Source organism: Myxine glutinosa, chromosome 3 (assembly GCF_964187855.1).
Source record: "Myxine glutinosa chromosome 3, kmMyxGlut1.1, whole genome shotgun sequence".
NCBI lineage: Eukaryota > Metazoa > Chordata > Myxini > Myxiniformes > Myxinidae > Myxine > Myxine glutinosa.
In genome coordinates, this window is record NC_136263.1 from 146,479,631 (window position 1) to 146,504,697 (window position 25,067).

The 25,067-nt window shown below is 42.8% G+C and overlaps 1 protein-coding gene across 1 annotated transcript in view; it reads right to left on the reverse strand.

Moving 5' to 3' along the window:
* Positions 1-231: 231 nt before the first annotated feature.
* Positions 232-25,067, reverse strand: part of LOC137423140 (transcription initiation factor TFIID subunit 6) — a 100,008-nt gene continuing 75,172 nt past the window's right edge. Inside the window, exons 15-16 of the mRNA XM_078774663.1 lie at positions 4,213-4,479; positions 232-3,580 (exon numbers count right to left, since the gene is read on the reverse strand). Coding sequence (XP_078630789.1) covers positions 3,134-3,580; positions 4,213-4,479 — 714 coding nt within the window. The 3' untranslated portion in view covers positions 232-3,133. The remainder of the gene's footprint in view (positions 3,581-4,212; positions 4,480-25,067) is intronic.

Genomic DNA, 25,067 nt, shown 5'->3' on the forward strand with positions numbered 1-25,067 from the left:
AGGAACTCTGTAGTTCTGTCAGAGTGGTCATTGGGTTTTTGGTGACCTCCCTGACCAAGTTCATTCTTGTCCGGTTGCTCAGTTTGGTCGGATGGCCAGCTCTAGGAAGAGTCTGGGTAGTTCCATATTCTTTCCATTTCTTAATGATGGAGCTCACTGTGCTATTAGGAAATTTCAACACTCTAGAAATTGCATATTACCCTTCCCCAGATCTATTCATCCTCACAATTATATCTCGGAGTTCTACGGTCAGTTTCTTGGACTTCATGGTAGAGTTTCTCCTCTGACATGCACTGTCAACTGTGGGACCTTATATATAGAGGTGTGTTTCTAAATAATTTCCAATCAATTGAATTGGCCACAGGTGGACTCCAATCAAGTTGTGGAGACATCTCAAGGATGATGAAAGGAAAATGGATGCACCTGAGCTCAATTTAGAGCATCATAGCAAGGGGGTTGAATACTTATTGGATTAAAGACATTTCAGCTTTTCATTTTTATTTATTTTGTAAAAATTTCTAAAAATAAAATTCCACCTGACATTATGGGGTATTATGTGTAAGATCAGTGACAAAAAAAAATCTCAATATAATCCATTTTAAATTCAGGCTGTAACACAACAAAATGTGAAAAGAGTCAAAGGGTGTGAATACTTTCTGAAGGCACAGTATTTGGTATCCCTTACATGCAATAACTGCATCGAGCCTGTGACCCATTGACATGACCAAACTTTTAGTATCCTCCTTTGAGATACTTTGCGAAGCCTTTACTGCAGCCATTTTCATTTGTTGTTTGTTTTGGGGGTTTCTGACTTTAGTCTCCTCTTCAGCAAGAGAAATACATGCTCCATTGGATTTAAGGAGATTGACTTGGCCAGTCTAAAACCTTCCACTTTTTTCCCCTGATGAACTCCTTGGTTGTGTTGGCAGTGTGTTTTGGTCATTGTCTTGCTGAATGGTGAAGCGCTGCTCAATGAGTTTGGAGGCATTTTCTTGTACATAGGCCAACAAAATGTTTATGTACACTTCCGAATTATTCTGCTGCAGCCATCATTAGTGACATCATTAACAAGCATTCTGAGTATTGCGCTGCAATACATGTCCCCTGCCGGCAGTCTGTCGTCCGGAAAACTGTTGGGGGAAATTAGCAAAGTTCAAAGTGCCATAACTTTGTCAAAAATGATCGAAACGTCGTGAAGTTCGAACTTGATCTGTAACTTATCATGAGGAAACCATGTACCAAGTTTGAAATCATTAGTATTAAGAGTTTAGAAAAAAAGTCCGGAAAGCTGTTCTTTGCGTGACGGACTGACAGACGGAGGGACGGAGTGCAAACCTATAGTCCTCTCCGGTGTACACCGGTAGGGGACTAATAAAGATGAGTGAGCCAGTTCCCGAGGCAGCCATGCAAGTCCAAGCAATGATACGTCTGCCTCCACCATCCTTCACAGATGGGGTAGTATGCTTTGGATCATAAGCTGTTCCTTCCTTTCTCCACACTTTCGCCTTTCCGTCACTTTGTGAAAGGTTTATCTTGGTCTCATCTGTCCATAAAAATTTGTTCCAGAACTCACTGGCAAAATTATAATCTTCTTGTTGTACTTGGCAAATTCTAATCTGGCCTTTCTATTCTTGCTGCTGATGAGAGGTTTGCATCTTGAGGTGTAGCCTTTGCAATTCTTTCGTCGAAATCTTCTGCGAATGGTAGATAGTGATACTTTCACTCATGCACTCTGGAAATTGTTGGTGATGTCACTGACAGTTTTTTGGGAGGTTTTTCTTCACAGTTCTGATGATTTTTCTGTCATCAACTGCAGTTGTTTTCCTTGGCTGACCTGATCATTGTCTATTGCTAAGTACAGTAGTGGTTTCTTTCATTTTCAAGATATTCTAAATTGTTCTATTTGCGATGCACAATTTTTGTGCTATGGTTGTAATGGAATTATTCTGTTCTTTCAGCTTCAAAACTGCTTGTTTTTCTTTCATAGACAGTTCTCTGATCTTCATGTTGATTTATGTCAACTCACTCCAAAGACAGACTCCTAAGGAAAAAGCAAAGGCTAAAACCAACCAACCAGAGACTAGACATTCACAGCTCTTTTATGTGTGAACAATCAGTGCACCAAGAAACACCTGCCAGTTATTTGTTCCAATATTTCTGCATACTTAAAATGGGGGGAGGAGGGGAAAAAATGAACATAAAAAGTGCTATTGTTCTACAATGGTAAAACATATGTGCATAGAAATACCAAGAAATAAAAGCTTACCTGTTGTACTCTTTCCTCGTATTGATATTTTGATCTCAAATCTAAACTTCTTGAGTGTATCGGAATAATTACAAAATTGACCACTGTTCCAATACTTATGGAGGGCACTGTATGCAAAAAAATGACAAAGAGGTATCAAGGTATCCTGGCCCAGTTGGAAATTAATTAATATGAAGTGGCAAGTAATTAATGTCAGCTTTTGTACAATAGAGATATGATGGGTAAAATTGAGAGTGATTTTATGACTTTCAATTGCAGGGTCACTTCAATATCTTATTTTGCCAAGATGGCTGCCTTCTTCCTTTGGAAAAGGTGAAGAGGATTAAGGAGGGGAGGGGGATACAGGAGAGAAAAATGAGAGCAGGGGGGTTGTAGAAGGGGAATGAATAGCTATAGGAACTAGGAATAGGAGAAAATGGAAGGGAAATAGATCAAAGGTACTTGGGCTGTTGAGGAGGGTGGGGGAACTGAACAATCTGGCATTTTGGATACATAACACTAAGACGGTCTGCAATCAAAACTCTGTTTCACAAATGTGACACATTTGTTTAACTTTTGAATTTGCATGATAAAATATAGTGTGCAAAAAATCAATAAATTCACAGGATATGCAATGATTTTATTAATTGTTTTGTTTTATTCTCGTTTCAACATGAGGCGTACAAAGCCAAGAGGTCAATCAGAAACCAAAGGAAAAGGAGAACACCTCTTTTTAAATAAATTAATTACAGGAAGGAGAAGGACACCACATAGAGGTTGAAGGGAATAAAGTTATACAGTATTTTATTGTTTAATGCGAAAGAAGATTGGGAATCCAACCTGAGAATTCCAAGTCAAAACAATGAAGAGAAAATAAGAATTTTCCAATTATTTATTTTTGAACTCCGGTTTCTCCAGATTTCTCATGCATTCCTGGTTTGGCCCTAAACTCTGCTGACTACGCTCTGCACTTCCTGACTTAGCTGACTCCATGAGCACTTGCTGAGTTTTAGTAGTTCCCATTGATCCCATGCTCATTTCACAAGGCAACGTGCCTCTTTGTGCAAGTCTGGGGAACTTTTGCCTTGGAATCAAGGGCAAGTTCCTGGGCCAAAAATTTGGAACTTGGTTGGGCAAAAAAGCCATTGGTTGATTACCAAAAGAAAGACGCGTTGAATTTGGTGCACGAGGCATCGAGCTTCTCTGAGGAATGGACAGCATGAAGTAGTGAGGAGTCGTGGTGGAGAGCAAGGGGGTTGCTCGAGCTGAAATGTGGAAAACGGCAGGGTTGGATGGTTGTGGAGAAACCAAAGTTGTCTGATGAACATTTGAGGGCTGATGGAAGGAAAAATATATTTTAAAAATAACGTTTATCAATAACTTATTGAAGCTTGATAGTCCTCTTTAATATCTGAATGCTACAAGGTGTTTCTAAGCCACAGAGGTCATAAAAACATAAACAGCGATGAAAGAGATAATTTGAAGTGAAATACATAGTTGAAATGGTAAGCAAAAGCAAAGGGGGAAAAGCAAGGTAATGTGCAAGAAAAATCGAATCTAACAGAGTTATCTTGATAAATCATTCATATAATGGGTTACCTTTGTGCAGATTTCATTCACTAGATTGAGCAATGGCTATTCAACCATCATAAAGGCCTAGCTACAGGTTATGTACACTAATTTCTGCCTCCACCCCACTCTCAACTTAAAACCTTGTTTATCCCACATATATTTTACTTCCCTAACTTTAAACCAATTTTCCCAACCCGAGCCCTTTTCTTTTCATCTCACACTTCCCCAATCCCATATGTCTTTGCTCAATTCAACTTGCACTCATTTATACCACCTTGTGTGCACACATTTAGATAGGCCCTAAGCACTAGTCAATAGACCCTATGCAATGAAAAAATTGTGTAGTGTCGGACTGCTTTGTGCTTGCTACTGGATTGCCGGCATTTTGTATTTACCTTTCCCATGGTTGCAGTTCCAATAATAAATTTGGATGCATTGGTGAGAGGCACATATACAGCCGATGCAGAAGTAGGTGCTGGTACTGAAGCAGTTGATGCGGAAACTGTTGATGTGGAAGCTGTTGAAGCAGAAGCTGTTGATGCAGAAGCTATTGATGTGGAAGCAGTTGATGCAGAAGCTGTTGATGCAGAAGCTATTGATGTGGAAGCAGTTGATGCGGAAAAGGTTTGTACAGAGATAACTGGTGCTGGGGTAGCTTGTGCCTAAGGTGTTGGTGAAAATTAGATTTTGAAGTTAACTTTGGTGCGAATTTTAAATGTTTATTGTTCTTTGGCAGCAAAATCTTTATCAAACAGTAGATGTTTTTAATTTTACCTGATGAAGGATGAAATAATGCTCTCAGACGGCACACTAAGTTTAACATAAATTCAAGTTTAGCCTTCAGAAGGCCAGATTATGGAGTACAATCTCCAAATTATGGAGATAAAAAAAAAAAAAGATTTCCTTATGGAGTACAATATGTTTTCCAAATTCAATAATAACTGAACTGTAATTGCCGAACTGATGAATGGTAGAAGTATCAGACAACATTAAAAGAGCATTAACATATTACAAACAAACAAAGGGAGACCATGGAGGTGAGATTGCTTTTAGCCTGTTGCCCGTAGGCACAGGCGTGTTCACCACTCACTGTTTGGGGTCCATAATATCTGCTATATAACCAAAAGGTTTGCAGAGTCACAACTCTATGTAAGTGCTATGTTGCCCTGATGATGCTCGAATAAGAGCGAAACCGGTCATTAGCTGCACTTTCACGAACTTGTGACAGTGTCTGAAATTACATTTTGGTGTTAATAGCACTGCGAGATATCTCTTCCGGGAGCCGCAGACAAAACGTGCACTGTGGCGGTGACGTCACAGCATTCGTCTCAGGTCAGAGGACGACATATATGAATGAATGATCGTTTTTAAGGCCATTTTCCCCGCTGGAGCGGGGGTTAGCCTTGCAGGCCCCATGACAATCATGGTTCCCTGTTTGAGGCAATGTTTTTATGGCCGGATGCCCTTCCTGACGCCAACGCTTGGTCGCCTCTTACGATGCGCAGGGATACGGTGTACCTATTCTAAACCGGGGTACACACCGGGATCATTCATCCCAGCAAGCTGGTACTCAATTTGCCGACCTCGGAAGGATGACAGGCTGAGTCAACCCCCCTGGCATTAATTCAGCGATCGATCGGGATTCGAACCCAGGATCCTAGGATCCCAAGCCGACACCCTAACCGCTAAGCCAACACCAGACATCATTATCATAATTTGTGCCTGAGCGCATCCAGTAATGACTCCGGATTGTATTTGGGGAAGTGGGAGATTATGTTTTTGCGCACCAGACGGCGCTTGTCGCTCCCGGTACCAAGCAGGGAGGGCTGTATGGGACTCGGTGCCGGTGCATCCACCACTCTGTTTGGCATCGCATAAGATATATATATATATCTACGTACATGGCAAAAGATTTGTATCTAATATATATATATATATATATATGTATATATATATCTATCTATATAATTATAAAATTGAAATCTTGCGTGTTTGTGTGTAACATTCGATCGGTCCGGGGGCGTGGCTTACCCCTTTGAGAGAGTAGTAATATACACCATTTTATTAACTCGCATAGCTTTGAGGCCTGTTTTGTAGGCCCATGGTGTCTTGCTCTCTCTCCCAGCTTTATTTCAAATCAAATTCGATATATCGTTTCATTTTTCACAGTCGCTAACATAGTTTTAGACTCGGTTGAAAAAAAACGGGAAGAAAATCGCGCCACGTTGATATACGAAAATACACCGCCTAAAATAACAGCCATACAGTATATATCTTCGTTATTTCATTCAACATTATTACCCGGAAGTAAAATATGTTTCAGGAAATTACCGAGAGATATTTCTTCGATTTTTTTTATTATTTATATGCGCATACACTTTAAATAGGTTTATTTGAAATCTTTAATTTTCACAATGTAATTTATTTGTCATTTGATGATCGGCAAAAATATGTTTCAGGAAATTACCGAGAGATATTTCTTCGATTTTTTTTAATTATTACCGCTTCCATCTGATTTCATTTTTATCGATGGTTTTAGACTCGGTAAAAGAAATAATTGAGAACATTCACGCACACACGGGAAATTGCAGAGATATATTTTAAAAATCGCGCCACGTTGATATACGAAAATACACCGCCTAAAAGAACAGGCATACAGTATATATCTTCGTTATTTCTTTCAACATTATTACCCGGAAGTAAAATGTTTCAGGAAATTACCGAGAGATATTTCTTCGATTTTTTTTATTATTTATATGCGCATACACTTTAAATAGGTTTATTTGAAATCTTTAATTGTCACAATGTAATTTATTTGTCATTTGATGATCGGCAAAACGATAGCACAAAAACAATACTATTTGCAGGAAGAATGTCGTATCAACCCTCCGACGGCGCTACGGACGCGGACAACGAATCACACCTCACGTCTATGGACGCGAATAGCAACATTCCTTCAAGTTCTCGTGCGGAAGCAGTATCTCCGAGGGGTGCTGAAACAGACGATGGGAGATCACGACGTCTTCAGCAGCAACGAGAAAACCAAAGGAAGAGACGACATGCTGAAACGCCTGAGCAAAGGTCACAGCGCCTTCAGCTGCAAAGACAAAGGGCAAGGATGAGAAGGAGTGCTGAGACGGAGGAGGTGAGAGCGCAGCGTCTTCAGGAGGAACGAGAGAGAGTCAGCTTGCGAAGGGATGCGGAATCTGCAGAGGAGACGTCACAGCGCCATCAAGAGCAGCAAGAAAGAGATCGTATGAGGAGAGATGCGGAATCTGCAGAGGAGACGGCACAGCGTCTTCAGGAGCAGCGAGAAAGAGATAGGATAAGGGAAGTTCTTGAGACAAGGCAGAGAAATGCGCAGAATGCAAGAAATTTCACTTCTGCTGACGTCGGTGCGATGGACAAGATTTGTCCACATTGTAGAGCGCTTCTTTTCCAAGGTGAAACAGCTCATTTTTGCTGCACGAATGGAAAGCTGTCCTTGGGAAATCTGGGACCTTTACGCCATCAATTACACAATCTGTTTGCCGGCGATGGACCCACAGCGAACGAATTCCGCAGGAACATCAGACAATACAACTGTCTATTTCAAATGACATCATTTGGAGGAAGCCAAGTTTCTCCTCGGCATGGTGCATGAAGCCCATCGGTCATAATTCAGGGTCAAATACATCATCGTATCGGTTCCTTCTTGCCAAATGCGGATGAACAACCGAAATTCCTCCAAATTTATTTCTTAGATCCACATGACAGCGTACAGTTGAGGATGCGGATACTCACCAATGCTGGTATTCACCGTGATGTAGTTGGAGCATAAGAGACCGTGCTGAGACAAGTGAATCCTTACGTTCACTCGTTCCGCATGGCACGCGAGGAAATAGGCAATTTGCCAGAGGCGTTCGTTCTTATTGATCCCAACAGGAGACCAGCTGGTGAACATGAGAGGAGGTTCAATGGTCAAATCGCTGATGAAGTGGGTGTCGTTGTGAAGAATACTGTTGATCCTCAAGCTACAGCGCGTCACATTGTATTGAAAGCAAGAGGAGGAGCGCTGCAAAGTATTTCTGAGTTGCACCGTTCTTACGACGCACTCCAGTATGTTCTCTTCTTCCCATTCGGAGATGACGGATGGCAGCCCGAAATGAACATGACCAATGGCAGGAGATTGACTGCCATGAAATACTACTCCTACCGAATAATGAACCACGAGGATGAGTTCAACTACCTCCTCAGAGGGGGGCGTCTGTTCCAGCAGTATCTTGTTGATATGGCAGCCAAAATGGAAGGCACAAGATTGGCGTTTATAAGACTGAACAAGGCATCGCTGAGGTCTGCTAAATACAGTGGCTTCACTGATGCTCTCAATGACAATGACGATTTGTCCAACATCGGACGCCGCGTACTACTGTCATCGACATTTGTAGGGGGGCCGAGGTATATGATGGAGCGATGTCAAGATGCCATGATGTACGTAAGAAAATATGGTAACGCGACCTACTTCATCACTATGACGTGTAATCCAAAGTGGCCTGAAATCTCCAATAACCTGTTTCCTCACCAAAGTGAGAACGACAGACCGGATCTCATTGCGAGAGTGTTCGAGTTGAAGAAAACGGTGTTCATTAAATACCTCACTGGATCAGAAGGCTTCTTCGGGAACTGTATCGCTCACGTTGTGTGTGTGGAGTACCAAAAGCGAGGTCTCCCTCACATACACTGTTTGCTGTGGCTCGATGAAGCTTCAAAGCCGAGACCACAAGACTATGATCGATTTGTACAAGCTGAAATACCAGATCCCGATGAAGATCCAGAGGGACACAGACTGGTGTTGAAGCACATGATCCATGGTCCATATTGTTCCACAGCAACTGGATGCTGGAAGAATGGAGCATGCAGACACAGATACCCGCGGTCATATGCTCCGTACACACGGTGCGGAGACGATTCGTACCCCATATATAGAAGAAGATCCCCAGAAATGGGAGGATTTGAAGGGCACCAAGAAGGGAGGCAACGACGACCTGTTACAAATCAGTGGGTTGTTCCCCATAATCTCTATCTCCTGAAAACGTTTGATTGCCACATCAACGTTGAAATATGCTGCTCTATAAAGTCGATCAAGTATGTTATTAAGTATGCCATGAAAGGTAGCGATCAAGCTACGTATGCACTGCGCACAAACGACGAGATAACGGAGTACTTGACGGGTAGATACATTGGACCTTCAGAGGCTGTTGCCTCCATTCTTGGATTCTCAGTCCATGACAGGAAGCCGGCCGTTATCCGTTTAGGAGTACATCTGCCAAATGAACAACAGGTATTTTTTGCTGGGAACGTTCGTGAACAAAGAAATAATCCCAATATGGCCAAAACCACGTTGACAGAGTTTATGGATCTTTGCAGACGTGACCATTTCGCTAAGACACTGTTGTACGTGGATGTTCCGAGATTCTATACATGGACCAAGAAGAGATGGCAACGAAGAAAACAGGGCAGACCGGTGGAGGGCAACCCTGGAATGTTTGAGGATGACATATTGGGACGAGTTTACACTGTTTCGCCGCGTACTGGTGACCTGTACTATTTCCGACTACTCCTCCACCACGTGAGAGGGCCGACTTCGTTCGAAGTCCTGAGAACGTGTGATAATGTCATTCTACCCACATTCAAAGATGCTTGCAGAGAAATGGGTTTGCTGCAAGGAGACGCTGTCTGGCGCGAGACTCTGGAGGATGCTGAGAGGACACGCCTTCCCAGACCCATGAGGGATTTGTTCGTTGTGCTCCTCACAAAGTGAAGTCGACAATCCATTGGATCTATGGGAACGTTTCAAGGATGCTATGGCTGAAGATTATCTTCTAGCTCATCGACAATCTGCAAATGATCCCAATATTGCCATCAACGAGCGCCATCATGAATTGGCTCTATCGTATTTGCAGCAGAAACTGCAATTGTTGAACAGAACTGTTGCACATTTTCACTTGCCGACTCCAACGACTGTTCTTCGTCATGAAGGGATTGCCAACATTCACCTACTGAGAGAACTCCAATACGACACGGAGGAACAACAGCGAATCGTAGACGAAAGGCAGCTTCTGCTCAATGATGAGCAGAGAGTTGTCTATGACTTTGCATGCGGTTGCATCCGCACGAATCAGTCATCAATGATTTTCATTGACGCGCCTGGAGGCACAGGGAAGACGTTTCTTATTAACCTGATTCTCTCTAAAGTGAGAGCGAGTGGAGAAGTTGCCCTTGCGGTGGCCTCATCTGGCATAGCTGCTACTCTCATGCCTGGTGGAAGAACAGCGCACTCAAGGTTCCAAATCCCTCTGACACCGAGGGAAGATGGCGTATGCAACATCGATAAAAATTCCACTATCGCAGACCTCTTTCGAAGTACAAAACTCATCGTGTGGGATGAGTGTCCTATGATCAGGAGAGAGAGTTTCGAGGCTGTGGATCGCACGTTGCGTGATGTATGTGACAAAGACGAGCCTTTTGGAAGGATCTTGACGATATGCTGTGGTGATTTCCGTCAACTTCTGCCCGTGGTGAAAAGAGGGTGTGATGCTGACGTTGAGAATGCGTGCATAAAGAAGTCCTACTTATGGCAGAGCTTTGGAATGTTTCACTTGAGAACTAATATGCGACTGACCGACGGAAGTGGGCAGTTTTCAAGATTTTTGCTCGACATCGGCGAGGATAGAATCGAGAAAAATGCGGATGATGAGATAGATTTGCCAGAGGATATACTGCTGACAGCGAGTGGGCTCGATGAGTGCATCGATACCATATATCCATCATTCGCCAATCCGATGGAGGTTTTTTCAGCAAGGTCTATATTAGTGCCCCTCAACGATATGATGCGAAACATCAATTCAAGATGCATCACAAGGTTCCCTGGTGCTAGCAAGGAGTATGCTGCATTCAACAGTGTGACTGAGGGTACTGATGCGACGCACTTCCCAAAGGAATTCCTAGATTCCGTTGAAGTCTCGGGATTGCCGCCGCACAACCTCGAGCTCAAAAAAGGATCCCCTATCATTTTGATGCGGAACTTGGACCCTCCGAAACTTTGCAACGGGACGCGCATGATTGTTGAGGACATGCTTCGAAATATTATAGTTGCGAGGATCATAAGTTCAACGTTTGAAGGCGAAACTGTAATGCTCCCTCGGATCCGACTAAATCTGTCGGAAGCTGAGGATATCCCTTTGCAGCGCTGCCAGTTCCCCATACAATCCTGCTTCGCAATGACGATCCATAAGGCGCAAGGGCAAACTATGGAGAATGTGCTGGTCTACCTGGAGAAACCGGTCTTCCAGCATGGTCAGCTGTATGTGGCGCTCAGTCGAGGGAAGAGGAAAGAGAACGTGCGAGTTTATGTAAATGGAGGATCGTCGACAAAGAACATCGTCATCAGAAGTGTCCTCTGACAACAAAATCGTGGTAGTCCATGGGTCGCGTGTTTTTTCTAAAAAAAAAAAAAAAAAAAAAAACCTGATCGGAGATAAGGGCCGAAATCATGTGTCACAGATAAGTGATTTAGAACGCTGGAGAGGTGAGCCTTATGGCTTGCTGGCCCAAATAATCTCCCTGATGATGTCCAGCGTTCGCTTTAGTTCTATTCTCATATCTATTCAAACTGACTGACCCAACGGGTCATGGGTCGTCTAGTATATATATATATATATATATATATATATATATATATATATATATATATATATACACATATATACATATATATATATATATATATATATATATATATATATATATATATATATATATATGTATATATATATATGTATATATATATATATATCAAGTAATGAACGGCGGTTGGGAATTATATCCACGATATCCATTTTTCCGTTCTCCAACCTATAGCTTTGTCTTAAAAAACTCAACGTTTCGGCCAGCAACCCAGCGTGCGCCGAGCCTCCACTAGCCTTCATCAAGAGAAGTTCCCTTGTTCACCTCCTCCCAGATATATCTGGGGGGAGGGGTGGGCCTATTCTATCAACCAATCACAAAGCTGCGTTGCGAGACCTCGTGACCATGGACCCATGCTCGGCTTATGTTGCAAGTGTTTTGTGCGTGTTTGAGCAGTGTATTGTGTTTTGTTGTCCGTGTTGCCTGTGTCGGCTATGTCCCACTTTGTCTTTGTCCTCCTCCACGCATCGGTGTGTCTCTGGTGTACTTATGCATGAGAGGTCCGTATGCCTGTGGTAACGCCACAGTCTCCTCTGTCAATGGTGCCCGCGTTTGGCCAGTATGCCAGGCCTCCAGTATTCGCCTCCTGGCCCGATTCGGGGATGCCGCCAGCACGTTCACATTGTCCCATAGAGGAACATGGCCCGCCCTTATTCCATGCTTGGCGATAGCAGATCTTTCTGGTTGATTACACTCAAAGGCCTTGTGGTGTTCATTAATGCGCTGGCCTAAGGTTCTTCCAGTCTCGCCTATGTATTGTCCACCACCTATGTATTCTCGCCTATGTATTCCATGCGACTGTGGTGGAGAATACATAGGCGAGACTGGAAGAACCTTAGGCCAGCGCATTAATGAACACCACAAGGCCTTTGAGTGTAATCACCCAGAAAGATCTGCTGTCGCCAAGCATGGAATAAGGGCGGGCCATGTTCCTCTATGGGACAATGTGAACGTGCTGGCGGCATCCCCGAATCGGGCCAGGAGGCGAATACTGGAGGCCTGGCATACTGGCCAAACGCGGGCACCATTGACAGAGGAGACTGTGGCGTTACCACAGGCATACGGACCTCTCATGCATAAGTACACCAGAGACACACCGATGCGTGGAGGAGGACAAAGACAAAGTGGGACATAGCCGACACAGGCAGCACGGACAACAAAACACAATACACTGCTCAAACACGCACAAAACACTTGCAACATAAGCCGAGCATGGGTCCATGGTCACGAGGTCTCGCAACGCAGCTTTGTGATTGGTTGATAGAATAGGCCCACCCCTCCCCCCAGATATATCTGGGAGGAGGTGAACAAGGGAACTTCTCTTGATGAAGGCTAGTGGAGGCTCGGCGCACGCTGGGTTGGTGGCCGAAACGTTGAGTTTTTAAAGACAAAGCTATAGGTTGGAGAACGGAAAAATGGATATCGTGGATATATATATATATATATATATATATATATATATATATATATATATATATATATATATATATATATATATTTATATATATATATATATATATATATATATATATATATATATATATATATATATATATATATATATATATATATATATATATATATATATATACACACTAGACGACCCATGACCCGTTGGGTCAGTCAGTTTGAATAGATATGAGAATAGAACTAAAGCGAACGCTGGACATCATCAGGGAGATTATTTGGGCCAGCAAGCCATAAGGCTCACCTCTCCAGCGTTCTAAATCACTTATCTGTGACACGTGATTTCGGCCCTTATCTCCGATCACGTTTTTTTTTTTTGTTTTTTTTTTTTTAGAAAAAACACGCGACCCGTGGACTACCACGATTTTGTTGTCAGAGGACACTTCTGATGACGATGTTCTTTGTCGACGATCCTCCATTTACATAAACTCGCACGTTCTCTTTCCTCTTCCCTCGACTGAGCGCCACATACAGCTGACCATGCTGGAAGACCGGTTTCTCCAGGTAGACCAGCACATTCTCCATAGTTTGCCCTTGCGCCTTATGGATCGTCATTGCGAAGCAGGATTGTATGGGGAACTGGCAGCGCTGCAAAGGGATATCCTCAGCTTCCGACAGATTTAGTCGGATCCGAGGGAGCATTACAGTTTCGCCTTCAAACGTTGAACTTATGATCCTCGCAACTATAATATTTCGAAGCATGTCCTCAACAATCATGCGCGTCCCGTTGCAAAGTTTCGGAGGGTCCAAGTTCCGCATCAAAATGATAGGGGATCCTTTTTTGAGCTCAAGGTTGTGCGGCGGCAATCCCGAGACTTCAACAGAATCTAGGAATTCCTTTGGGAAGTGCGTTGCATCAGTACCCTCAGTCACACTGTTGAACGCAGCATACTCCTTGCTAGCACCAGGGAACCTTGTGATGCATCTTGAATTGATGTTTCGCATCATATCGTTGAGGGGCACTAATATAGACCTTGCTGAAAAAACCTCCATCGGATTGGCGAATGATGGATATATGGTATCGATGCACTCATCGAGCCCACTCGCTGTCAGCAGTATATCCTCTGGCAAATCTATCTCATCATCCGCATTTTTCTCGATTCTATCCTCGCCGATGTCGAGCAAAAATCTTGAAAACTGCCCACTTCCGTCGGTCAGTCGCATATTAGTTCTCAAGTGAAACATTCCAAAGCTCTGCCATAAGTAGGACTTCTTTATGCACGCATTCTCAACGTCAGCATCACACCCTCTTTTCACCACGGGCAGAAGTTGACGGAAATCACCACAGCATATCGTCAAGATCCCTCCAAAAGGCTCGTCTTTGTCACATACATCACGCAACGTGCGATCCACAGCCTCGAAACTCTCTCTCCTGATCATAGGACACTCATCCCACACGATGAGTTTTGTACTTCGAAAGAGGTCTGCGATAGTGGAATTTTTATCGATGTTGCATACGCCATCTTCCCTCGGTGTCAGAGGGATTTGGAACCTTGAGTGCGCTGTTCTTCCACCAGGCATGAGGGTAGCAGCTATGCCAGATGAGGCCACCGCAAGGGCAACTTCTCCACTCGCTCTCACTTTAGAGAGAATCAGGTTAATAAGAAACGTCTTCCCTGTGCCTCCAGGCGCGTCAATGAAAATCATTGATGACTGATTCGTGCGGATGCAACCGCACGCAAAGTCATGGACAACTCTCTGCTCATCATTGAGCAGAAGCTGCCTTTCGTCTACGATTCGCTGTTGTTCCTCCGTGTCGTATTGGAGTTCTCTCAGTAGGTGAATGTTGGCAATCCCTTCATGACGAAGAACAGTCGTTGGAGTCGGCAAGTGAAAATGTGCAACAGTTCTGTTCAACAATTGCAGTTTCTGCTGCAAATACGATAGAGCCAAGTCATGATGGCGCTCGTTGATGGCAATATTGGGATCATTTGCAGATCGTCGATGAGCTAGAAGATAATCTTCAGCCATAGCGTCCTTGAAACGTTCCCATAGATCCAATGGATTGTCGACTTCACTTTGTGAGGAGCACAACGAACAAATCCCTCATGGGTCTGGGAAGGCGTGTCCTCTCAGCATCCTCCAGAGTCTCGCGCCAGACAGCGTCTCCTTGCAGCAAACCCATTTCTCTGCAAGCATCTTTGAATGTGGGTAGAATGACATTATCACACGTTCTCAGGACTTCGAACGAAGTCGGCCTTCTCACGTGGTGGAGGAGTAGTCGGAAATAGTACAGGTCACCAGTACGCGGCGAAACAGTGTAAACTCGTCCCAATATGTCATCCTCAAACATTCCAGGGTTGCCCTCCACCGGTCTGCCCTGTTTTCTTCGTTGCCATCTCTTCTTGGTCCATGTATAGAATCTCGGAACATCCACGTACAACAGTGTCTTAGCGAAATGGTCACGTCTGCAAAGATCCATAAACTCTGTCAACGTGGTTTTGGCCATATTGGGATTATTTCTTTGTTCACGAACGTTCCCAGCAAAAAATACCTGTTGTTCATTTGGCAGATGTACTCCTAAACGGATAACGGCCGGCTTCCTGTCATGGACTGAGAATCCAAGAATGGAGGCAACAGCCTCTGAAGGTCCAATGTATCTACCCGTCAAGTACTCCGTTATCTCGTCGTTTGTGCGCAGTGCATACGTAGCTTGATCGCTACCTTTCATGGCATACTTAATAACATACTTGATCGACTTTATAGAGCAGCATATTTCAACGTTGATGTGGCAATCAAACGTTTTCAGGAGATAGAGATTATGGGGAACAACCCACTGATTTGTAACAGGTCGTCGTTGCCTCCCTTCTTGGTGCCCTTCAAATCCTCCCATTTCTGGGGATCTTCTTCTATATATGGGGTACGAATCGTCTCCGCACCGTGTGTACGGAGAATATGACCACGGGTATCTGTGTCTGCATGCTCCATTCTTCCAGCATCCAGTTGCTGTGGAACAATATGGACCATGGATCATGTGCTTCAACACCAGTCTGTGTCCCTCTGGATCTTCATCGGGATCTGGTATTTCAGCTTGTACAAATCGATCATAGTCTTGTGGTCTCGGCTTTGAAGCTTCATCGGGCCACAGCAAACAGTGTATGTGAGGGAGACCTCGCTTTTGGTACTCCACACACACAACGTGAGCGATACAGTTCCCGAAGAAGCCTTCTGATCCAGTGAGGTATTTAATGAACACCGTTTTCTTCAACTCGAACACTCTCGCAATGAGATCCGGTCTGTCGTTCTCACTTTGGTGAGGAAACAGGTTATTGGAGATTTCAGGCCACTTTGGATTACACGTCATAGTGATGAAGTAGGTCGCGTTACCATATTTTCTTACGTACATCATGGCATCTTGACATCGCTCCATCATATACCTCGGCCCCCCTACAAATGTCGATGACAGTAGTACGCGGCGTCCGATGTTGGACAAATCGTCATTGTCATTGAGAGCATCAGTGAAGCCACTGTATTTAGCAGACCTCAGCGATGCCTGGTTCAGTCTTATAAACGCCAATCTTGTGCCTTCCATTTTGGCTGCCATATCAACAAGATACTGCTGGAACAGACGCCCCCCTCTGAGGAGGTAGTTGAACTCATCCTCGTGGTTCATTATTCGGTAGGAGTAGTATTTCATGGCAGTCAATCTCCTGCCATTGGTCATGTTCATTTCGGGCTGCCATCCGTCATCTCCGAATGGGAAGAAGAGAACATACTGGAGTGCGTCGTAAGAACGGTGCAACTCAGAAATACTTTGCAGCGCTCCTCCTCTTGCTTTCAATACAATGTGACACGCTGTAGCTTGAGGATCAACAGTATTCTTCACAACGACACCCACTTCATCAGCGATTTGACCATTGAACCTCCTCTCATGTTCACCAGCTGGTCTCCTGTTGGGATCAATAAGAATGAACGCCTCTGGCAAATTGCCTATTTCCTCGCGTGCCATGCGGAACGAGTGAACGTAAGGATTCACTTGTCTCAGCACGGTCTCTAATGCTCCAACTACATCACGGTGAATACCAGCATTGGTGAGTATCCGCATCCTCAACTGTACGCTGTCATGTGGATCTAAGAAATAAATTTGGAGGAATTTCGGTTGTTCATCCGCATTTGGCAAGAAGGAACCGATACGATGATGTATTTGACCCTGAATTATGACCGATGGGCTCCATGCACCATGCCGAGGAGAAACTTGGCTTCCTCCAAATGATGTCATTTGAAATAGACAGTTGTATTGTCTGATGTTCCTGCGGAATTCGTTCGCTGTGGGTCCATCGCCGGCAAACAGATTGTGTAATTGATGGGGTAAAGGTCCCAGATTTCCCAAGGACACCTTTCCATTCGTGCAGCAAAAATGAGCTGTTTCACCTTGGAAAAGAAGCGCTCTACAATGTGGACAAATCTTGTCCATCGCACCGACGTCAGCAGAAGTGAAATTTCTTGCATTCTGCGCGTTTCTCTGCCTTGTATCAAGAACTTCCCTTATCCTATCTCTTTCTCGCTGCTCCTGAAGACGCTGTGCCGTCTCCTCTGCAGATTCCGCATCTCTCCTCATACGATCTCTTTCTTGCTGCTCTTGATGGCGCTGTGACGTCTCCTCTGCAGATTCCGCATCCCTTCGCAAGCTGACTCTCTCTCGTTCCTCCTGAAGACGCTGCGCTCTCACCTCCTCCGTCTCAGCACTCCTTCTCATCCTTGCCCTTTGTCTTTGCAGCTGAAGGCGCTGTGACCTTTGCTCAGGCGTTTCAGCATGTCGTCTCTTCCTTTGGCTTTCTCGTTGCTGCTGAAGACGTCGTGATCTCCCATCGTCTGTTTCAGCACCCCTCGGAAATACTGCTTCCGCACGAGAACTTGAAGGAATGTTGCTATTCGCGTCCATAGACGTGAGGTGTGATTCGTTGTCCGCGTCCGTAGCGCCGTCGGAGGGTTGATACAACATTCTTCCTGCAAATAGTATTGTTTTTGTGCTATCGTTTTGCCGATCATCAAATGACAAATAAATTACATTGTGACAATTAAAGATTTCAAATAAACCTATTTAAAGTGTATGCGCATATAAATAATAAAAAAAATCGAAGAAATATCTCTCGGTAATTTCCTGAAACATTTTACTTCCGGGTAATAATGTTGAAAGAAATAACGAAGATATATACTGTATGCCTGTTATTTTAGGCGGTGTATTTTCGTATATCAACGTGGCGCGATTTTTAAAATATATCTCTGCAATTTCCCGTGTGTGCGTGAATGTTCTCAATTATTTCTTTTACCGAGTCTAAAACCATCGATAAAAATGAAATCAGATGGAAGCGGTAATAATAAAAAAAATCGAAGAAATATCTCTCGTTAATTTCCTGAAACATATTTTTGCCGATCATCAAATGACAAATAAATTACATTGTGAAAATTAAAGATTTCAAATAAACCTATTTAAAGTGTATGCGCATATAAATAATTTTAAAAATCGAAGAAATATCTCTCGGTAATTTCCTGAAACATATTTTACTTCCGGGTAATAATGTTGAATGAAATAACGAAGATATATACTGTATGCCTGTTATTTTAGGCGGTGTATTTTCGTATATCAACGTGGCGCGATTTTCTTCCCGTTTTTTTTCAACCGAGTCTAAAACTATGTTAGCGACTGTGAAAAATGAAATGATATATCGAATTTGATTTGAAATAAAGCTGGGAGAGAGAGCAAGACACCACGGGCCTACAAAACAGGCCTCAAAGCTATGCGAGTTAATAAAATGGTGGATATTACTACTCTCTCAAAGGGGTAAGCCACGCCCCCGGACCGATCGAATGTTACACACAAAGACGCAAGATTTCAATTTTATAATTATATATATATATATATACATACACTAGTTTGGCTCGGCTCGCTGCGCTCGCCTCACCACGCGTCGTTACTGAGGAACGGGCTTATTTTAGCTGAGGACAATGACTGTACCTGAGTTGCTGTGTTGTCATGATAAACACCAATCATAATACAAACAATTATTTTGCACAAATTTATTTCTAGTGTTTGTGATATTACATTTAAATATGCAATTTAGGTTGAAAAAATATATAAAATTCAAAAAGGAAACCCTCAGCACACACATACGGGAGGGTAGGTGCAGACTGGAAGTTTGGGACGATTGCACCTCACCACCACGTAATTAAAACCACCTCACCACCACATAATTTAAAACACCTCACCACCAAGTAATTTAAAACATCTCACCACCACGTAATTCAAAACACCTCACCCCCATGTAATTTAAAATACCTCACCGCCACGTAATTTAAAACACCTCACCCCACCTAATTTAAAACACCTCACCACCAAGTAATTTAAAACACCTCACCCCCACCAAATGTAAAACACCTCACCCCCACCAAATGTAAAACACCTCAACCCCACGTAATTCAAAACACCTCACCCCCATGTAATTTAAAACACCTCACCCCACCTAATTTAAAACACCTCACCCCCACCAAATGTAAAACACCTCACCCCCACCAAATGTAAAACACCTCACCACCACGTAATTCAAAACACCTCACCACCATGTAATTTAAAATACCTCACCCCCACGTAATTTAAAACACCTCACCCCACCTAATTTTAAAAACCTTACCACTAAATAATTTAAAACACCTCCTCACCACATAATTTAAAACACGTCACCACCAAGTAATTAAAAAACACCTCATCACCAACTAATTCAAAACACCTCACCATCACCTAATTCAAAACACCTCACCACCACATCATTTAAAAACACCTCACCACCACATAATTCAAAATACCGCACCACCACATGATACAAAACCATCACAACTTTATTAAAAACACTTCACAACCACAGAAACAAAAGTTTCAGGGAGTAGTTCAGTGACAACAGACATTGCCCAGATATGTAGATATATACAGTGCATTCAGAAAGTATTCAGACCCCTTCACTTTTTTCACATTTTGTTATGTTGCAGCCTTATGCTGAAATCGTTTAAATTCATTTTTTCCCTCATCAATCTACACTCAATACCCCATAATGACAAAGAGAAAACAGGATTTTAGAAAGTTTTGCAAATTTATTAAAAAGGAACAACAGAAATATCACATTGACAAAAGTATTCAGACCCTTTGCTATGACACTTGAAATTTAGCTCAGGTGCCTCCCATTTCTCTTGATCATCTTTGACATGTTTCCACACCTTGATTGGAGTCCACCTGTGGTAAATTCAATTGATTGGACATGATTTGGAAAGGCACACACCTGTCTATATAAGGTCTCACAGATGGCAATGCATATCAGAGCAAAAACCAATCCATGAGGTCGAAGGAACTGCCTGCAGAGCTCAGAGACAGGATTGTGTCGAGGCACAGACCTGGGGAAGCCTACAAAAAAATCTCTGCTGCATTGAAGGTTCCCAAGAGCACAGTGGCCTCCATAATTCTTAAATGGAAGAAGTTTGGAACAACCAGGACTCTTCCTAGAGCTGGCCGCCCAGCCAAACTAAGCAATCGGGGGAGAAGGGCCTTGGCAAGAGAGCTGACCAAGAACCCGATGGTCACTCTGGCTGAGTTCCAGAAATCCTGTGTGGAGATGGGAGAAACTTCCAGAAGGACAACCATCACTGCAACACTCCACCGATCTGGGCTTTATGGCAGAGTGGCCAGACGAAAGCCTCTCCTCAGTGAAAGACACATGAAAGCCCGCTTGGAGTTTGCAAAAAAGCACCGAAAGGACTCTCAGGCTGTGAGAAACAAGTTTCTGTGGTCTGATGAATCCAAGATTGAAATGTTTGGCGTTTGTCAGCTGAGACCTTATATAGACAGGTGTGTGCCTTTCCAAATCATGTCCAATCAATTGAATTTAAAACAGGTGGACTCCAATCAAGGTGTAGAAACATCTCAAAGATGATCAAGAGGCACCTGAGCTAAATTTCAAGTGTCATAGCAAAGGGTGTGAAAACTTATGTCAATGTGATATTTCAGTTTTTTCTTTTTAATAAATTTGCAAAACTTTCTAAAATCCTGTTTTCTCTTTGTCATTATGGGGTATTGAGTGTAGATTGATGAGGGAAAAAATGAATTTAAACGATTTCAGCATAAGGCTGCAACATAACAAAATGTGATAAACGTGAAGGGGTCTGAATACTTTCTGAATGCACTGTAGATAAATGACCGTACCTGAGTGGCTGTTTTGTCATGGTTTACACCAATCATAATTCGAACAATCATAATGCACAAATGTATTTGTAATATACGTGATATTACATTTTATAAACAATTGAAGTTGAAAACTTAAGTTGAAAATTTTTTTTTTTCCCCCCCAAAAAGAAAAATGGAAAATTTTTCAAAAGAAATACCCTTAGGACATACCGACGGGAGAGATAGGTGCATACCAGAAGTTTGGTACGATTTCACAAAAGTTTGAGGGAGTAGTTCAGTGACAACACAAGGCAAGATAACACAACACAGACACTGCACAGATATATATATATATATATATATATATATATATGTATATATATATATATATATATATATATATATATATATATATATATATTTATATATATATATATATATATATATATATATATATATATATATATATATATATATATATATATACGGTATATATATATATATATATATATATATACAAAGGTGGGCGGTCCGCTTCGAAAGTCCGCTTATCCGCTTATCCGCTGCAGCGGACTAACGTTTTCGAAGCGGATAAGCGAATCGGAACAACCCCCGGAAACCGAAGCGGATAAGCGTAAGCGGACTACCGAAAAATTAAAGCGCATCGCGATTCGCCAAATCAGCTGTTAGCCTGAGCCGTTACTCTAGAATTGTGAATATTTATTTAAGTGAATAATAAGTGAAACCCTAACAACTCGGCTCTTGCGACATAACGCATTATATCATAACGTTATGTTCACGTCATGGTTTACGACATGGTTGTAACATAACGCATTACATCATGACGTTATGTTCACGTCATGGTTTACGGCATGTTCACGACACCATGACGAATAAACGGCAGTCCGTTGGCCCGCCATCTTGTTGACTTGTTTGTGTCTGAATAACCAAACGTTACAGCTCTCGCCCAATCTCTTCCCGCTCGAGTTCCGTGATGCTTGGGTAACTCTATTTCTCAGGCATAACACGCCGCTCCCGAGCTCTGCCTCGGTCGAGCGCGTGTTCAGCTACGGGTCGGACATCCTCAGGCCTAAGAGGTCGGCCCTGGCTGCACCGAACTTCGAGGCCCTCGTCTTCATGAAGGGCAACCTCCAAATCCTCAAGAAGGCCCACGAGGTGGAGGTGGAGGAGGAAGACGAGGACTAGTCAACAGACTGCTAGTCTGTTGACTAGTAGACTCTCTTGTCAAAGAAAGGATGGGCAAATTGATTTTTCTTTAATGTTACTTGCATATATTAAAATTATATTTAAATTAACTGTAGAGTAGAGTAGAGTCGAGTGGAAAACTTTATTTCAATAAATTTTGAATAAATTTTATTTAAATAAAAATGTATATTTTTGATCTTAAAAGCTTTGTTTGTCTTTGTAGTAGTTAGAAATGGCTATTTAGGCTTAAAAAGCATTAAATTCCCTTTATAAACGTCAAAAATCGCTTTAAAAACGTCGAAGCGCTTTAAAAAAATCGAATCGAAGCGGATAAGCGGATAAGCGGTAAGCGGACTAAGATTTTCGGCCGCTGAAGCGGATAAGCGAATCGGACTACACGGGCTGGCGGAGCGGATAAGCGGTAAGCGGACTTAAAATTTTCCGAATCGCGCCCACCTATGTATATATATATATATATATATATATAATATATATACACACACACACATATATAAAGTCACGTGAAAAAGTAAGTACACCCCATGTAAAGTTTTGACTTTTTCAACATATTTCAACCTACAGCTATTTGATCTTCATTTCAACAATATTGATAGATAAAGGTGATTGCATAAAACAAATATCATGAAACATTTACATTTTGTAGTCCATTGTATAATTTAAATAAACATAAATGCAAATTTCGCATGTGGAAAAAGTAAGTACACCCCGACATTTATCACTTCTTCAAATGCCTAAAATTAGAATCAGGTGCACCAGCTCAGGTGCAAATGATTAGAACATCGTTAGAGAGGATCTTGGAGGAACCTGTCTTATTTAAACCTCAGACATTTAGTTTGGTTTGCTCTTTGTTGTTTAAGTGTGTGGCATCACCATGCCTAGATCAAAAGAGCTCTCTGAGGCCTTCAGAAAGAAGGTTATAGATGCCTACGAGTCTGGGAAGGGATTTAAAAAGATCTCCAAACAATTTGAAATCAATCATTCGACTGTCCGGAAGATCATCGGCAAGTGGAGAAGATTCCAAACAACTGCCAACTTGTTCAGGCCAGGCCGCCCCAGCAAGATCAGCCCGAGAGCAGACAGCAAGATGCTGAAAGAAGTCTCTAAGAACTCCAGAATGTCATCACGGGACCTGCAGGTAGCTCTTGCCACTGTTGATGTCAAAGTGCACGAGTCTACCATTAGAAAGAGGCTGCACAAATTTGATCTACATGGGAGGTGTGCCAGGAGGAAACCTTTGCTGTCCAGAAAGAACATCAGGGCAAGACTAAAGTTTGCCAATGAACACCTAGGCAAAGACCAGCACTTCTGGAACAATGTGCTCTGGACAGATGAGTCAAAGGTGGAGCTGTTTGGCCACAGTACCAGAAGACATGTTTGGCGAAACCAAAGACAGCATTTGACCACAATAACCTGCTACCAACTGTAAAGAATGGTGGTGGAAATATTATGGTTTGGGGCAGCTTTGTTGCATCAGGGCCTGGGCAGCTCACCATCATAGAATCCACTATGAATTCTTCATTGTACCAGAGGGTGCATGAGGATAATGTGAGGCCATCTGTCGGAAAGTTGAAGCTCAACCGAAGGTGGACCTTGCAACATGACAATGACCCTAAACATACCAGTAAATCCACCAAGGTATGGCTGAAAAGAAAGAAATGGAGGGGTCTGGAATAGCCAAGTCAAAGCCCGGATCAAAATCCCATCGAGATGTTGTGGGGGGATTTGAAACAAGCTGTGCATGCAAGAAACCCCTCAAACATCGCACAGCTGAAAGAATTCTGCATGGAGGAGTGGGCAAAAATTTCTCCCAGTCGATGTCAGAGACTGGTAGACAGTTATAAGAAACGCCTACTTGAGGTTGTTTCTGCCAAAGGGGGCAATACCACCTATAAGAGCCAAGGGTGTACTTACTTTTTCCACATGCAAAATTTGCATTTATGTTTATTTAAATTATACAATGGACGACAAAATGTAAATGTTTCATGATATTTGTTATATTATATCACCTTTATCTATCAATATTGTTGAAATGAAGATCAAATAGCTGTATGTTGAAATATGTTGAAAAAGTCAAAACCTTTTTGTGCATGCTTTGCACAAAAAAGTTTTGCTTCATTCATTGCTTGATCTCTGATAATCAATTTGGTTTCAGACCTGGTCACTCTACTCTGGACATGCTGCTTCTGCTTTCTCAACAATGGATGGAGGTCCTCAATGCCAAACAGGAAATTAGAGCTGTCTCCCTTAACATATCACGTGCCTTCGATACGGTCTGGCACCCCGCTCTGCTCACCAAACTCTCCTTCTTTGGTATCCATGGTAATCTCCACGCATGGCTGGCAGACTTCCTCTCTAGTAGTCAGCATGTGGCCCTGAATGGGTTTCTCTCATCTCCTCTTCCTGTTCAGGCTGGAGTTCCCCAAGGCAGTGTTCTGGGCCCTGTGCTTTTTCTGGTCTTCATCAATGATCTCTCTGACTCTCTTGAAAATCCTCTCTATCTCTTTGCTGATGACTCTACTCTCTGTCGCTCCATTCCTCATCCCTCAGATCGGCAGTCTGCAGCCTCCTCGCTCTCTGCAGACCTGGACAAAATCACAGACTGGGCAAACAAGTGGAACATGTCTTTCAATCCTGACAAATCTCACACTCTTACGATGTCTCTCCGAAAAGACCGACTGGACAACC